This window comes from Dipodomys merriami, unplaced genomic scaffold, assembly GCF_024711535.1.
Source record: "Dipodomys merriami isolate MVZ:Mamm:240054 unplaced genomic scaffold, mDipMer1.0.p SCAF_68, whole genome shotgun sequence".
Taxonomy (NCBI): Eukaryota; Metazoa; Chordata; class Mammalia; order Rodentia; family Heteromyidae; genus Dipodomys; species Dipodomys merriami.
In genome coordinates this window covers 756,085-772,968 of record NW_027206268.1, presented here as the reverse complement: position 1 = coordinate 772,968, position 16,884 = coordinate 756,085, and the positions used below count along the sequence as shown (strand labels likewise).

Below are 16,884 nucleotides of genomic sequence, written 5' to 3'. Positions count from 1 at the left end.
TGTCCCTCAGCTCTTCAGCTCAAGGCTAGCACTCTACCACTTGAGCCACAGCGCCACTTCCGGCTTTTTATTTTTTGCTTATGTGGTGCTGAGGAATGGAACCCAGGGCCTCAGGCATGCAAGGCAAGCGCTCTACCACTGAGCCACCTTCCCAGCCCTTCTATATTATTTTTTCTCATTAATTGGAGATAAAAGTCTTATAGATTTTCCTGCCGAGTCTGGCTTTAAACCAAGATTCTCAGATCTCAGCCTCCTGAGTAGCTAGGATGACAGGCATGAGCCACTGGTGTTAACCAGTCAGGATGAAGTAATTACAGGGGTAGTAAGATCGCATCCAGCAAAATCTGGCTTTGCCAAGGAAGCCACAGGTGCATCATTGTTTTCTCATCTTCCTCCTAGAAGACAGAAGGCTACACACATACAAAATCAGACACTGAAGCCACGCACTGGTGGCTCACGCCTGTCATCCTAGCTACTCAGGAGGCTGAGATCTGAGGATCGCGGTTCAAAGCCAGCCCAGGCAGGAAAGTCTGTGAGACTCTAATCTCCAATGAACTACTCAAAAACTAGAAATGATGCTATGGCTCAATGGGGTAGAGCATTAGCCTTGAGTACAAAGAGCTCAGGGACAGCCCAGAGCCCTGAAACACACACACACACACACACACACACACACACACACACACACACACACACACACAAAATGGAGACCTGGTGTTGGGTCTGCATAATGGCAGGCTGGACTGTGCCTATAATGAAGAATGCCTATGAACACAAGGCAGGCCAAGCAAGACTCGGGAAGCACTGTGAACAGTGGTGGTGGTGGTGGTGGTGGTGGTGGTGGTAGTATATATAGGGAGAGGGCAGGAAGGAGGAGTGGCCACAGCAGATTGGAAAGTGACCTCAGAGCATTGGAACCTCCCACAGGCCAAAGGGGGTGTGGCCAGGGCAGTCCAGGATGTGACCTCAGAGGAAAGGGCAGGTAACTGCTCCCGGTGTGCCAGTCACCTGGGTAACACAGGTGTTGGGCAGACTTCTAGGGGGGAAGGATCTACTGCATCTTTGCCCAGAGAGAAGGGGCCATTTTCCAGGGTGGACTTAAAAGATACCCCTGCTCCCAATAGAATAGGAGGGACAAGACTGACATTTCTTTCTTCCTTTTTTTTTTTTTTTTGGTCAGTTACGGGGCTTGAACTCTGGGCCTGGGCGCTGTCCCTCAGCTCTTCAGCTCAAGGCGCGCACTCTACCGCTTGAGCCACAGCGCCACGTCTGGTTTTCTGGAGGTGTATTGGAGATAGGAGTCTCACAGACTTTCCTGCCCAGGCTGGCTTTGAACCTCGATCCTCAGATCTCAGCCTCCTGAGTAGCTAGGATGACAGGCATGAGCCACTGGCGCCTGGCTATTTATTTATTGCCAGTCCTGGGGCTTGAACTCAGGGCCTGCGCACTGTCCCTGAGCTTCTTTGGCTCAAGGCTGGCAGTCAACCACTTGAACCACAGCGCCACTGGTGGCCTTTTCTGCTTTATGTGGTGCTGAGGAATTGAACCTAGGGCCTCAGGCATGCGAGGCCAGGACTCTACCACTAAGCCACCTTCCCAGCCCAGAAGGCTGACATCTCTGGGACAATCATGGAGGCTCACGTGTGCACACAATCCATCCAGGCCAGACATTTTTTTTTTTTTTATTGAGTTACTGGGGCCAATGATCATGGCAGGCCCTGTTTATTCTAGACGCACAGGATCTCGATGTGGAACTCCGGTGGTCTGGCCACCGCGTTGTATTGGACGGGCCAAGAGTCATCCTTCTGGCAGATGAGCCTTTCGTTGGTGGACTGGAACACATACATGGTGGTACACAGGTGACTGAAATAGTGTCGACACAGCCACATACGGACACAGGCCTGCAGTTTCACGGCTGCCGTTTCCTGGATGGCGTACTCTCTCAGCAGATTCTGCCGGCACTTGCTTATCTGTCTGTGCTTGGCTGCCCTCCACCAGGATTGGATCATCCAAGCTCTGAGGGCTGCCACCAGCAGCACCCGACGCACCAACACGCCCCTCCACCAGGCCTGAATCTTCCTAGCTGCCACGATCTTTTGGGGGATTATTGTTACAGGTGGCAACTGAGCGAGAAAAGCAGAGGGCAGCCAGAGAATGGGTCATCATTCACGCAAGGTGAGGCACGCACCAGGAGTTCACGCCTGTAATCCCAGCTCAGGTCTTAGGAGGCTGAGATCTGAGGATCACAGTTTGAGGCCAATAGGACAATAAAGTCCGTAAGACTTTATCAATCATGGGGCTTGCACTCAGGCCTTGGGCGCTGTCCCTGAGGTTTTTCCGGCTCAAAGCTAGAGTTCTTCCATTTGGAACCATGTTCTGTTTTCTAGTGGTTCAGGGGAGATCAGAGTCTCATGGAGTTTTCTGACTGGGCTGGCTTTGAACTGTGATCTTCAGATCTCAGCCTCCTGAGTAGCTAGGATGACAGGCATGTAAGCTAAAGATGATTGCTCTGTTGCCAAGGATTCTGTGATCATAAAGATAGGGTCTCTGTTTTCTTTTTTTTTTTTTTTTTTGGGTCCGGTTGTGGGGCCTGAACTCTGGGCCTGGGCGCTGTCCCTCAGCTCTTCAGCTCAAGGCTAGCGCTCTACCACTTGAGCCACAGCGCCACTTCCAGCTTTTTTCTTTTTGCTTTTGTGGTGCTGAGGAATCGAACCCAGGGCCTCAGGCATGCAAGGCAAGCACTCTACCACTGAGCCACCTTCCCTGCTCCAGGGTCTCTGTTTTCTTACCTACCTTTATTATCTCCATTCTTTCCGGCTCTTTTTTTGGGCTAGGCTTCTGTAAGAACAATGGGGCGAAGACAGACATGTCAGAAATGAGGACTGAACTGGGATGTAACTCAGTGGCAAAGTGCTTGCCTAGCAAATTCAACATCCTGGGTTCCATCCCAAATACCAAAGAAGTTAAAAAAAAAAAAAACCCAACAAACAACAACAAAGCTGGGTGCTGGTGGCTCACACCTGTTCTCCAAGCTACTCAGGAGGCTGAGGGCTGAGGATCACAGTTCAAAGCTAGCCCTGGGCAGGAAAAGTCTGTGGGACTTTTATCTTCCATGAACCACCCGAAAACCAGAAGTGGCGCTGTGGCTCCAGTGGTAGAGCGCTCGCCTTGAGCTGAAGAGCTGAGGGACAGCGCCCAGGCCCTGAGTTCAAGCCCCAGGACTGACAAAAAATAAAAAAGAAATGAGGACTGACTTCTGGGTAAAGTTTCCCCCACCCTGCCTGAGTCCATTGAGCTTCGATTGACACACTGACAGCTTGCCACCCCTGAGGAGTAAAAAATCTTACGTGAAACACATTGCCCATAGTGGGAGGGTTGTGGCTCAGGGATCATTGGCCTCTCGGTTCTGCTCCTTGTCCTCTTTCGAGGATAGCGCTGGTGGTGACAAAGGCGAGGGCTATGATGTCATAAGGCTGGTTATGACTCTGTTCCAAGCTCAAAGGTATGAGATAAAGCTGGGTGCCAGCGTGTGCTGGTGGCTCACGCCTGTCATCCTAGCTACTCAGGAGGCTGAGATCTGAGGATCGTAGTTCAAAGCCAACTTGGGCAGGAAAGTCCGGGAGACTCTTTATCTCCAATAAACGACCAGAAAACCGGAAGTGGCACTGTGGCTCACGTGGTAGAGCGCTTGCCATGAGCTGAAGAGCTGAGGGACAGTGCCCAGGCCCAGAGTTCAAGCCCCACAACCGACACAAACAAACAAAAATGCTGGATGTCTGTCCTCCTAGCTACTCAGGAGGCTGAGATCTGAGGATTCCAGTTCAAAGCCAGCCTGGGTAGGAAAGTTCATAAGACCCTTTCCCAGCCTCCAATGAACCAGGCAGAAATGCAGCAGGGGTTCAAGTGGTAGAGGGTGCTTTGAGGGAAAAAAAAAAAACCTCAGGCATTGAATTCAAGCCCTTGTAGAGACACAAACCAAAAAAGGATTATCCTGCTGAAAGAACAGCACCATGGCCAAAAGGCCCCAGGAGGAGAAAAAAATGAGGAGACGATTATGCTGACTTTTATTTTTTCCATCATGGGGTTTGAACTCAGGGCCTGGGTGCTGTCACTCAGCTCTGCAGCTCAAGGTGAGCGCTCTACCACTTGAGCCACAGCGCCACTTCCGGCCTTTTCTGCTTCTGTGGTGCTGAGGAATCGAACCCAGGGCCTCATGCATGCAAGGCAAGCACGCTACCACTGAGCCACCTTCCCAGCCCAACTTGTGTGGCCTTTTTCTGTGGATGTGGTACTGAGGAATGGAACCTGGAGCTTCATGCATGCTAGGCAAGCACTCCCTTGTTCCCAGTTAAATCATCCCAAACCCAGGCTGACCACAGACCACCTTTACCTGCCCTGTGGCAGGTCTAACAGGCTTTGAGGATCATGGGAAAACATGGGGGGGGTGACTTCCTGTCTCTTCTTGTCACCTGCTCTGTGACTCCTCTGGCAGGTGCCATCTACCTGGGAGGTGGCTTTGCCAAGTGGAGCCCCTGCCCTGCCCCTCCTCCCCTCCCCTCCCCCCCCTCCAGGCTTCCCATCTAAAACCCCAGGCCTGGCAGATGCTCCATGGCCCCACCCCCTTTAGAGTCTGATTTCATTTCCAGTGCATCTTTGGATCATTTATAGAGCAGAAAGAATGACTCCCTGGAGACCACCCAGTGCTTCACTTAACCCCTCAGAGCCCAGAGTTGTCCGCCGCACCTTGGTGAGATCTTCTATCCACAGAGCTTGAAGAATGCCCAGCCAGCCAGGTGGGGGCTGGTAGCTCATGCCTCTCATCCCAGCTACTTAGGAGGCTGAGATAGGAGGATCGTGGTTCAAAGCCAGCCCGGGGAAGTTAAGTCCCTGAGACTCTGATCTCCAATGAAGCACCAGACAACCGGAAGTGGCGCTGTGGCTCAAGTGGTAGAGCGCTCACCTTGAGCTGAAGAGCTGAGGGACAGCGCCCAGGCCCAGAGTTCAAGTCCCAGGACTGGCAAAAACAAAAATCCTCCAGGCTCACTCGGGGGGTTGGGAGTGGGGAGGAAATCATCTCCTGACCCGAGGCCTACAGAGACCCTCCTGTATCCCTCCTAGAGAATATAGCCCCTTCCCCAGGCCTCAGACCTGGGACTTGAAGCCAGCACGGACTCTAAGAACCCACTGAGAGGTAGGGAGCCACAGCGACGGAGAGACAGGAAAGCCAGCAAGGCAGAGGCCTGCTAGCCCCACTGAGGCAGGCCCAGCAGAGGGGAGGAGCCTGTGGCAGAGCCCCGCCCACCCCCACCCCCATCTCTGGTTCCCCAGGGAGGGGAACTTCCAGGTGAGGGAGACACAGCTATAGCTCTTTCCTTCCAATTCTGCTCTGGCCTTCCCCAGGGAGGCTGGCTGGGGCCTCCTCCTCCTCCTCCTCCACCCTTTCCTCCCTACCCATGAGGCAGTGCGTCTATTCTGCTGCTCTTCAGTGGAGGAGCCCTGGGCTCCCTGCTACGCACTTCATTGGCCCTCAGGGCCCTGGGGCCCAGGCTGTGGGTGGAATCCCCACACCTTCCCAGCTGGCTTTGGCTACAGCCCAGACTCCCTGGAGTTCTGTCCTGAAAGGAGATGCAGGAGCAAGAAGCTGAGCTCTACAGCCCCAGAGGGTGAAGGGCTGGACGAGGTCCAACATAAAGCCTTGAACTCTGGGCCTGGGTGCTGTCCCTCAGCTCTTCAGCTCAAGGCGAGCACTCTACCACTTGAGCCACAGCGCCACTTCCGGTTTTTCTGAGTGGTTCATTGGAGAGAAGAGTCTCACGGACTTTCCTTGCTCGGGCTGGCTTTGAACCAGGATCCTCAGATCTCAGTGTCCTGAGTAGCTAGGATGACAGGTGTGAGCCACCGGCTGCCCGGCTTATTGGGTTCTTGTTTTGTTGATATCAGAAAGGTGGCGTGCAGAAGGGAAGACTTGAAAGTTTGACACACACACACACACACACACAAACCCATCCAGATCTTTCTGGGGAAAGAGCCAGAGTGTCCCCCTTTCCCCTCCCCCCCTCACTCCCTCACACTGGAGTTCTTTCTCACCAGGATTTCAGTGTGGAACCCAGCTTCTAGTTGGAGATAGTTCCTTATTTCTCCTGGAAAAGGCTAACCATCTGGAAGATACAGTACCAACATGGTCCTGGATCAAAGCCCCACAACACTTGGCAGAGGTTGGCACCAAAGTACCATATGCAAAAGAGAACTGCATCCAGGCACACGCTATCTGGAAGGCTGAGATCTGAGGATCGTAGCTTGAAGCCAGCCCAGGCAGAGAAGTCTATGAGACTCATCGCCAATGAATCACCAAAAGGCCAAAAGTAGAGGTGTTGGCTTGAGTGGTAGAGCACTAGCCTTAAGCACACAAGCTCAGACACAGAGTCCAGGCCCTGAGTTCAAGCCCCAGGACTGGTACACACATAAAATAGGATAAGGCTGGGCACCGGTGGCTCACGCCTGTCATCCTAGCTATTCAGGAGGCTGAGATCTGAGGATCGAGGTTCAAAGTCAGCCCAGGCAGGAAAGTCCGTGAGATTCTTATCTCCAATAAACCACTCAGAAAACTGGAAGTGGCACTGTGGCTCAAGTGGTAGAGCGCCCACCTTGAGCTGAAGAGCTGAGGAACAGCACCCAGGCCCAGAGTTCAAGCCCCACAACCCCCCCCCCCAAAAAAAGGATAAAACCCCTGTGTATCAAAGTACTGTGGTAGGCATGTGTTAAAACCAAGAATAAGACAATTCTAGGACTGGGAAGGTGGCTTAGTGGTAGAGTGCTTGCCTAGCATGCATGAAGCCCTGGGTTCGATTCCTCAGTACCACACACACAGAAAAAGCCGGAAGTAGCTTTCTGGCTCAAATGGTAGAGTGCTAGCCTTGAGCAAAGGAAGCTCAGGGACAGTGCCCAGGCCTTGAATTTCAAGCCCCAGGTGTGGTGCATGTATACACACACACACACACACACACACACACACACACACACACACACACACACACACACACACACACACACACACACACACACACACACAGCACAAGCAACCAGAAGAAACTCTGCAGCTGATATATTCTCTCCACTAGAGGGCGGGCGCGGTCAGCCGAATTTAGGTAACTGGGGGAAAAGGTTTTCAGAAAACAGCTGTTTTTTTTTTGAAACATTTCCTTCTTTCTGTAATTTTGTGGCTGAGAGGAATGTGGTTTCACTCATAAAAAATTCCCATAGCTGAAGACCTAAAATGTAGGAAATATAATCCTTTCACTGCTTAAAAAAATCCACTTATTAAAAAAACCTAAAGGTTACTCGGTACCCTGGACTCCCGCCTGTAATCCTAGCTACTCAGGAGGATGAGATCTGAGGATCCTGATTTCCAGGCAGCCTAGGCAGGAAGTGAAGAATGTGACTGGAAAGTAAATGTCTTGAATGAAGAAACCAATCAAATTGCCTTCCCTCCAAGTTGCAGGTATTATTATTTATTTTAGCGTGTTGGTAGTGGGACTTGAACTCAGGGCCTTGTGCTTTTGCTTGGCTTTTTTTGTTCAAGGCTGGTGCTCTACCATTTGAGGCATACCTCCACTTGTGGAAGTTTCTTTGTCCATTGTCAGGCCCTGAGTGCTGTCCCTGAGCCTCTTCATGATCAGGGCGAGCGCTCTACCACTTGAGCCATAGCACCACTTCTGGTTTTTGAGTGGTTCATTGGAGATGAGTCTCCTGGGGACTAGGCAGGTTCAATCTAAGGATTGAACCTCAATCCTTTAGATCTCCTCCTGAGTAGCTAGGTTTACAGGCATCAGTCACCAGTGCCTGGCTACTGCTGGTTGTTTTTTTTTTTTTTTTTAACTGGTTTATTGATGACAAGAGTCTCTATGGACTTTTCTGCCCAGACTTGGCTTTGAGCCATGATCCTCAGATCTCAGCCTTCTCAGTAGCTAGGAGTACTAGCTACCAGTGTTCAAGTCCCGTTTCAGGCCTTAATAAGAGCCTTTTGAAGTTTCAGCAGCCATTGAAATTAATAACTAAGGCAACTGAGTTAAAACTCCACACCACAAGATCACTGTAGGGCAAAAGATTCAACCAAGACATCTCAAATTAGCACAAAACAGAAGAAAAACCACCCTTTTATTCAATAAACATGAGCACACAGCTTCAGAGTAGAAGCTGGGCACACCAGGTTCACGCCTGTAATCCTAGCTACTCAGGAGGCTGAGATCTGAGGATTGCAGTTCAAAGCCAGCCTGGGCAGGAAAGTTCATGAGACTCTGATCTCCAGTTAACGACTAGAAAAGTGGAAGTGGAATTGTGGCTCAAGTGGTAGAGCACTTGCTTTGAGCAGAAGAAAGAAAAAGAAAACAGCTGGAGAAAAATATTCTGAACATATGCACACTTGCCTGAACTTATACATAAAAGAATAAATGAACATATTGGTGACAGGTCATTTGTACTGGCAAGTGAGGAGAAAAATAGTACTATATGATAATAGAATGTAAATCGGCAAAAATTTCTTGGATAGCAATTTGGCAATACCTACCAAAACTGAAAATGCACAGCCCCTTTGCTTTAGCAATTCTGTGGGGTTTTTTTTCCCCCTACAGAATTATTCCCAGCCTGGCATGGTTGTGCATGCCTATAATCCTAGCTATTTGGGGTAGGGAAAGGATGTAGAATTCAAAGCCAGCCTAGAAAACACAGTGAGACTCTGCCAGATATAAAAAGGAAGGCAGGCTGGGTATAGTGGTTCATGCCTATAATCCCAGACAAAAAGAAAGACTCCATCTCAAACAATAACTGGATCTAGGCTGAACCAAATTTGACTCAAATTTCTACAACAACCAAAACCACACACAAAAAAATCCTGTTTACAGGAAATACATAATTGTGTGTGTGTGCATATGCGTGTGTACACGTACGTATATGTGTGTGTGTGTGTGTGTGTGTGTGTGTGTGTGTGTGTGTGTGTGTGTGCAGGTACTAGGGCTGAATTCAGTTCCTGGGCCTATCCTTTAGCTTTTTGACTCAAGGCTGGTGCCATACCATTTGAGCTACAACTCCATTTGTCTTTTTTTGGGGGGGCGGGAGGGTCATAGGCCTGGGTGCTGTCCCTCAACTCTTCACCTCAAGGTGAGTGCTCTAGCACTTGAGCCACAGCGCCACTTCTGGTTTTCTGGTGGTTTATTCAAGATAAGAGTCTCATGGACTTACCTTGCCAGGGCTGGCTTTGAACCGTGATCCTCAGATCTCAGCTTCCTGAGTAGCTAGGATGACAGGTATGAGCCACCAGCACCGGGCTGGTCCAACAGTTTTCAAATAACTCAACTGTGGTCTTCTAGGTACAGAGGGACAGGGACAGGACTATTTATAGGAACGCCAGAATATCTGGCATCCCACAAAATACAATTCTGTGTCTAGCATCTACTCAAAAATTCCCAGACCTACAAAGAGATAGAAGGATGCCAAGTGCACTGCATGTGTGGCGTGGGTGGAAAGCAGTCAATCAAAACTGACCCAAATATCAAGACTCACAAGACAAGGACACTGAAGTAGTTACTGTAACGGAAATCCATATGGTCAAAAAGTTAAATATAGAGGTATGGAAGATATTTAAAACGGACCCATATTGAACTTCCAAGAGATGAAAATGACAATGTCGAGAGAAAGAAAAAAAGTCAACTGACAGGATTAGCAAATTAACAAATTATATATATATATAAAGAGAGAGAGAGAGAGAGAGAGAGAGAGAGAGAGAGAGAGAGAGAGAATAAAAGAAAAGAGAATGCCAGACACCTGTCATCCTAGCTACTCAGAAGGCTGAGATCTGAGGATTGCAGTTCAAAGCCAGCTAGAGCAGGAAAGTCCGTAAGGCTCTGATCTCTAATGAACCACCAAAAAGGCAGAATTGGAGCTGTGGCTCAAGTAGTAGAGCACCAGCCTTGAACATAAAAGCTCAAGGACAGCACTCAGGCCCTGAATTCAGGTCTAGGAATGGCAAAACAAATAAATAAATAAGACCTTTTTTGTGTGTCAGTAGTGGGTTTTGAACTCTGGGCCTGGGTGCTGTCTCTCAGATCTTCAGCTAGTGCTCTACTACTTGAGCCTCAGTGCCACTTCCGGCTTTTTCTACTTATGTGGTGCTGAGGAATCGAACCCAGGGCCTCATGCATGCAAGGCAAGCGCTCTACCACTGAGCCACCTTCCCAGTCCCTGAGCCACCTTCCCAGCTCCAAATAAGACTCTTTATTTCTTGTGTGACCCTCCAATGCCACCAGGAGGAACAGAATTAAATAATGACAAAGTGTAGAAAGAGCAAAGTTTAAGGGGCCAGAAAGGTGGCTCAGTGGTAGAGCGCTTGCCTTTCATTCAAGAGGCCCTCGGTTTGATTCCTCAGCACCACACAAGCAGCAAAAGATGGAAGTGGCGCTGTGGCTCAAGTGGTAGAGCGCTTGCCTTGAGCTGAAGAGCCTCAGCTCAGGACAGTGCCCAGGCCCAGAGTTCAAGCCTCACGACCAACAAAAATAAAAGAAAGAGCAAGGTTTCAGATGACCCTTGGGCCTGAGAAATAAACAGAAATCAAGGGATATAACTGTAGTCCACCCCGAGGCCTGATGGGAATTTAGTGGTCAGCAGCTGTTAATCCCTATGGAGACACAGCAAAGGCTATAAAGGACAGACAGGGCCTGGGAAGGTGGATCCTGAGTGCCAGTGGGCGGAGTCCAAAGATGGGGGGGTGTGGCTAACAGTTGAAGGCGGGGCTGAAGACTAAGCTGTCCAACCTGATAAATGAGTGGACTCCAAAGACCAGGGACATGACCACGAACATTGTGAGTACGACCATTGCAGAAGAGGCCCACCCAACAGATGATGAGCAATATTTAAAGGTGAGTGGAAGCGGAAATAAATGGAGCCCCTGAGTGCTGGTGGTTCACATCTATGATCCTAGCTCCTCAGGTGGCTGAGATCTGAGGATGATGGTTCGAAGCCTATCAGGGGCAGGAAAGGCTGGGAAAATCTTATCGTCAGTGAACTACTAAAAAGCCACAAGTGGAACTGTGGCTCAAGTAGTAGAGTGCTGACCTTGAACAAAAACATCGAGCGAGGTAGGTACCAATGGCCATGCCTGTAATCCCAGCTACTCAGGAGGCTGAGATCTGAGGATTGTGGTTCAAAGCCAGCCCAGACAGGAAAGGCCGTGAAACTCTTATCTCTAATTAAGAAGAAGGAAAAAAAAGCCAGCCTAGGAATGTGACTTAGTGGTAGAGCGCTTGCCTAGCACGCATGAAGCTCTGGGTTCAATTCCTCAGCTCCACATACACAGAAAAAGCCAGAAGTGGTGCCGTGGCTCAAGTGGTAGAGTGCTAGCCTTGCGACAGAGAAGCTCAGGGGCCAGGCACCGATGGCTCACACCTGTCATCCTAGCTACTCAGGAGGCTGAGATCAAGGATCATGGTTCAAAGCCAGCCAGGGCAGGAAAATCCATGAGACTCTGATCTCCAATAAACCACTCAGAAGACTGGAAATGGCGCTGTGGCTCAAATGGTAGAGCAGCTAGCCTGGAGTAAAAAGCTCAAGGACGGTGCCTAGGCCCTGAGTTCAAGCCCCAGGACGGGCACCCACAAAACAGAATAGCCCTACTGAGAGTCTCCATATTCTTCCTCCCGCTCTTCATCAGTTAGAGAAGACAGCCATCAAGATCCAGTCATGGTGGCGAGGTATCGTGGTACGCCGGACACTGTTACACGCGGCCCTCAGGGCTTGGGTGATCCAATGCTGGTGGAGATCCCTGCAGGCCAAGGCGATGGAGCAAAGACGCCGCCTAGCGTTAAGACTCTACTCTTGCCAGGAGTGGGCCGTGGTGAAGATGCAGGCTCAGGTTCGGATGTGGCAGGCCCGCAGGTGGTTCCTCCAAGTTCGCCAGGCGGCCTGCGTCATCCAGTCTCACTGGAGATGGTACAGCCGCCAGACCCGGGGCCTCATCCAGGGCCGCTACGAGGTCAAAGCCAGCCGGCTGGAGCTGGACATTGAAATCCTTATGACCTAAAGGAGGTGTGAGGGGTGCTGGCGCAGCTGAGGAGACTGGATCTCTCTCCCAATAAAGACCCTACTGATCACAGATTGGAGATTTCATTTACGGGGGCCCCCCCCGGAGGGAAGGTGGTTCATTGGGGGAGAGTGTAGGCCTAAAGCCCTGGGTTCGATTCCTCGGTGGTACATACACAGAAAAAGCTAGAAGTAGCCAGGCACCAGTGGCTCACGCCTGCCACTCAGGAGGCTGATATCAGGATCGTGGTTCAAAGCCAGCCCAGGAAAGGAAAGTCTGAGAGACTCTTATCTCCAATGAACCACCAGAAAACCAGAAGTGGTGCTGGGGCTCAAGTGGTAGAGCGCTCGCCTTGAGCTGAAGAGCAGAAAAAGAAAAAGCCGGACATGGTGCTGGGGCTCAGGTGGTAGAGTGATAGCCTTGAGCAAAAAGAAGTTTGGGGACAGTGCCCAGGACCTGAGTTCAAGCCCCATTTATGGAGGAAGCTTCAGGCCTTCACATTTCTGTCTTTCCCCAGAAAGTTCCTTTAGCATAGTCTATTAGTTCCTGGACCCAGGGATCCATTCTGGGTCCCTGCTCCTAATGTCATAATTAGTCTTTTTGTTTGTTTGTTTTTCTTTTGGTCCAGATCCACAGGATCTGGGTACCGTCCCTGAGCTTTTGTGCTCAAGGCTAACACTCTACCACTTAAGCTAGCACTCTACCACTTGAGCCACAGCTCCACTTCTAGCTTTTCGGCGGCTGATTAGCAATTAGAGTCTCGTAGACTTTGCTTCCTGGGCTGGCTTTGAACCTCAGTCTTCAGATCTCAGCTTTCTGGGTAGCTAGGATGACAGGTGTGAGCACCATCGCTAGACATAAATGATCAGTCAAGAGAGATTCCAAGCCAGGCACCGGTGGGGACTCAAACCTGTCATCCTAGATACTCAGGAGGCTGAGATCCGAGGATGGCAGTTCAAAGCCAGCCTGGGCAAGGAAAGTTCTTTGAGATGCTTCTCTCCAGTGAACCACCAGAAAACCGGAAGTGGTGCTGTGGCTCAAGTGGTAGAGCACTCGCCTTGAGCTGAAGAGCTCAGGGACAGCACCCAGGCCCCCGAGTTCAAGCCCCATGATTGATTAAACAAGAAAGATTCCAGGGCCCAGGTCAAGTTATAACCCCTCAGTCGGCCTCATTTTGGGGGCCCTTCACGGTGTGAGGAGAACTTGATTTTATGTTTCTGTGGCTCATCTCCTTTCAGGACAGAACTCCAGGGAGTCTGGGCTGTAGCCAAAGCCAGCTGGGAAGGTGTGGGGATTCCACCCACAGCCTGGGCCCCAGGGCCCTGAGGGCCAATGAAGTGCTGACAGGGAGCCCAGGGCTCCTCCACTGAAGAGCAGCAGAAGAGACGCACTGCCTCATGGGTAGGGAGGAAAGGGTGGAGGAGGAGGAGGAGGAGGCCCCAGCCAGGCTCCCTGGGGAAGGCCAGAGCAGAATTGGAAGGAAAGAGCTGTAGCTGTGTCTCCCTCACCTGGAAGTTCCCCTCCCTGGGGAACCAGAGATGGGGTGGGGGTGGGCGGGGCTCTGCCACAGGCTCCTCCCCTCTGCTGGGCCTGCCTCAGTGGGGCTAGCAGGCTTCTGCCTTGCTGGCTCTCCTGTCTAAGCCAATTTGTGTTCTCCTGAGTAAACCTGTTCGGGAGGAATACTGCAGGGTGTCATTTCTCCTCCTTAGGACGGGAGGGTAGAGTGGGGAGAGATTGAATGAAATGTTTTGGAAAAATGCAGTGCGGGTGGGTCACACCTGTAATCCTAGCTACTTAAGAGGCTGAAATCTGAGGAACTTAAGTTCTAAGCGAGCGAGGACAGATGAGTCCATGAGACTCTTGTCTCCCAGTAAGCAGCAAAAAGCCGGAAGTGGAGCCGTGGTTCAAGTGGTAGAGTGTCTGTCTGGAGTGAAAACGCTAAGGATCTGAATTCAAGCCCCAGTAACCAGCACACACACACACACACACACACACACGCACACGCACGCGCGCACACACACACACACACACACACACACACACACACACACACACACACATCCCAAAATAACATTTTTATTAATTTTTGTCGGTCATGGGGCCTGAACTCTTGACCTGGGCGCTGTCTCTCAGCTCTTCAGCTCAAGGCTAGTGCTCTACCACTTGAGCCACAGCGCCACTTCTGGCTTTTTTTCTTTTTGCTTATGTGGTGCTGAGGAATCGAACCCAGGGCCTCATGCATGCAAGGCAAGCGCTCTACCACTGAGCCACCTTCCCAGCCCCCCCAAATAGCAATAGATTGCAAACTCTCTCCAGATTCCCTGAGATTAAAGGCTATTTACTTCTAAATGTCACCCTCCATTTTTCCTAAACTTAGAAGGATCTTCCAAGAGGGTGAAAAATAAGTATATATATACATATATCTTTTTTTTTGGTGAGGATATATATATGTAAAGTTCTAGAACTTCCGTTTTTACTTCAGATGCATATTCTTCAATTAGACTCAAGTAAAATTAAACCTTCACTTAAAAAAATAGACATATGGTATATTTCTATCTTTCTATCTGTAAAAAAATGCATAGAAATATGTCTAGCATGCTGTACCAGAAATGTTAATGATGGTTAAATTTGTATCCTGAAACTTGAGGCAATACTTTGATTTTCTTTTTGGTGCTTCTCTGCAAAGCCCCAACTGTTTAAAGGGAGCATATACTATTTTTTTTTCCCCCAGAAAGAATTAAGTAACTTTTCTTAAAAAAAAAAAAAAATCGGAGCCAGGAACTGGTGGCTCATGCTTGGAATCTGAACTATTTAAAAGGCTGAGATTTGAAGATCGACATTCAAAGCTAGTCTGGGTAGAAAAGTCTGTGAAACACTTTTCTCTAATTAACCAGCAAAAAGAAAAAGGAAAAGGGGCCAGAGTGGAGGTATGGTGGAAAAAGACAAGAGCAAGAGGCCCTGAATCCAAGCCTCAATAACAGTACTAAACCACTAATTCATGTGAATTGAAAAACAACTCAACCTCTTGGCAAGCATTTTAAGGGTTTCAAGATTGGTTTCCTTGTTCTTCTTGGGTCTGACATCACCTTCCCCCCCCCCCATCCTCGGTTCCTATTTCTCAGCTTTATCTTTTGGGGGTCCCCAAAACAACTTTCTTCCAAAGGTTCAGAAGTTCCTATTTCTCTCTCTCTCTCTGCCCTGTCCCAGAGCTCTTCAGCTCAAGGCTACCATTCTACCACGTTGAGCCACAGCACCACTTCCGGTTTCCTGGTGATTCATTGGAGCTAAGAGTTTCATGGACTTTATTTCTTACCCAGGCTGGCTTTGAACTGGATTGTCAGATCTCAGCAGAGGTTCTCAGTTCTTTGTGTTAACTTCCATACTGAACCATGGGAGCAAGAGCAATAGACTCCCCTCTTTTTTTTTTGTTTGCCTGGAACTTGGGGTGGGGACATCTTTAGAGGGCTATAAGACCCTGGGTGATTTCTTCCTCTCTTCCATTCCCTCCCATGATCCCTTACATCTGAGGAAGAGGCCAGAGAGCAGAGGTAAAGGCAGAGCGTGGCAGGAGGGAGTGAGTATTGGTCTGGTCAACATTCACTCAGGGGATTCTGGGTGAAATGAGCAGATGAAAATATAGCGTGATCGGCTGGGAAGGTGGCTCAGCGGTAAAGTGCTTGTCTAGCATGCATGAGGCCCTGGGTTCAATTCCTCAGCACCACATAAACAGAAAAAGCCAGAAGTGGCACTGTGGCTCAAGTGGTAGAGTCCCAGTCTTGAGCAAAAGAAGCTCAGGGATAGTGCCCAGGCCCTGAGTTCAAGCATCATGACTGGCTGAGATCTGAGGATCACAGTTCAAAGCCAGCCCGGGCAGAAAAGTCTGTGAGACTCTTATCTCCAATGAACTACTAGAAAACCAGAGGTAGAGCGCTTGCCTTGAGCTGAGGGACAGCGCCCAGGCCCAGAGTTCAAGCCCCACGATTGACAAAAAGATATTCATTGGTTATGACCTTCATAGTTAACTAAGCATTCAACATTTTAGCTTTCATTCCTGCATCCCAACATGTTGGTTGAGGGAGGGAGAGGCCATTCTTGTTACTTTCATTTCCTTTTTTTTTTTTGTTTCCATTTTTTAAAATTGTCAACCCAAATTTCCACAGCCTCACCAGCCTCCTGTGCATGCAAATGAACTCACTCAAAAATAACAAATGTCACTGGGCGCCGGTGTCTTATGCCTGTCATCCTAGCTAACTCAGGAGGCTGAGATCTGAGGATTCAAGTTCAAAGCCAGTATGGGCAAGAAAGTCCATGAGATCTCAAATTAATGACAAAAAAAGCTAGAAGTAGAAGAGCTAGAAGCTGGCTCAGTGGTAGAGTGCTTGCCTTGCATGCACAAGGCCCTGGGTTCGATTCCTCAGCACCACATAAGCAGAAGAAGCCAGAAGTGGCGCTGTGGCTCAAGTGGTAGAGCGCTTGCCTTGAGCTGAAGAGCTGAGGGACAGCTCCCAGGCCCTGAGTTCAAGCCCCACGACTGACACAAAGGAAAAAAAGAAAAAGAAAAAGCTAGAAGTGGAGTTGTGGCTCAAACAGTAGAGCTCTAGCTCAGGGACAGCACCCAGACCCTGAGTTCAAGTCCCAGGATGCACACACACACACACACACACACACACACACACACACACACACACTCACGTGCTATATCGCAGGCCCTCAAGTTACCACATTCTTCTGGTTCAGTACTCATTACCCTCTGGACCACTTGAGGGCAGCCACGGTTTACCCTGAGTCCCAAGGCCGTGGCTGGGCATTGGTGCCCT

At 49.8% G+C, this 16,884-nt stretch overlaps 2 protein-coding genes across 2 annotated transcripts; one reads left to right on the top strand and one right to left on the bottom strand.

The window, feature by feature from the left end:
• Positions 1-1,667: 1,667 nt before the first annotated feature.
• LOC138815892 (IQ domain-containing protein F3-like) lies at positions 1,668-3,438 on the bottom strand. Its single transcript, XM_070005275.1, has 3 exons — positions 3,348-3,438; positions 2,794-2,838; positions 1,668-2,123 (listed from the first exon to the last, which is right to left on the bottom strand). Exons 1-3 carry the CDS (start codon positions 3,363-3,365, stop codon positions 1,728-1,730), a joined length of 459 nt encoding a protein of 152 aa, XP_069861376.1. The 5' UTR covers positions 3,366-3,438; the 3' UTR covers positions 1,668-1,727.
• Positions 3,439-10,813: 7,375 nt separating this feature from the next.
• Positions 10,814-12,128, top strand: LOC138815891 (IQ domain-containing protein F6). Its single transcript, XM_070005274.1, has 2 exons — positions 10,814-10,907; positions 11,699-12,128. The coding sequence occupies exons 1-2, from the start codon at positions 10,836-10,838 to the stop codon at positions 12,065-12,067; spliced, it is 441 nt and encodes a 146-aa protein (XP_069861375.1). The 5' UTR covers positions 10,814-10,835; the 3' UTR covers positions 12,068-12,128.
• Positions 12,129-16,884: the final 4,756 nt, after the last annotated feature.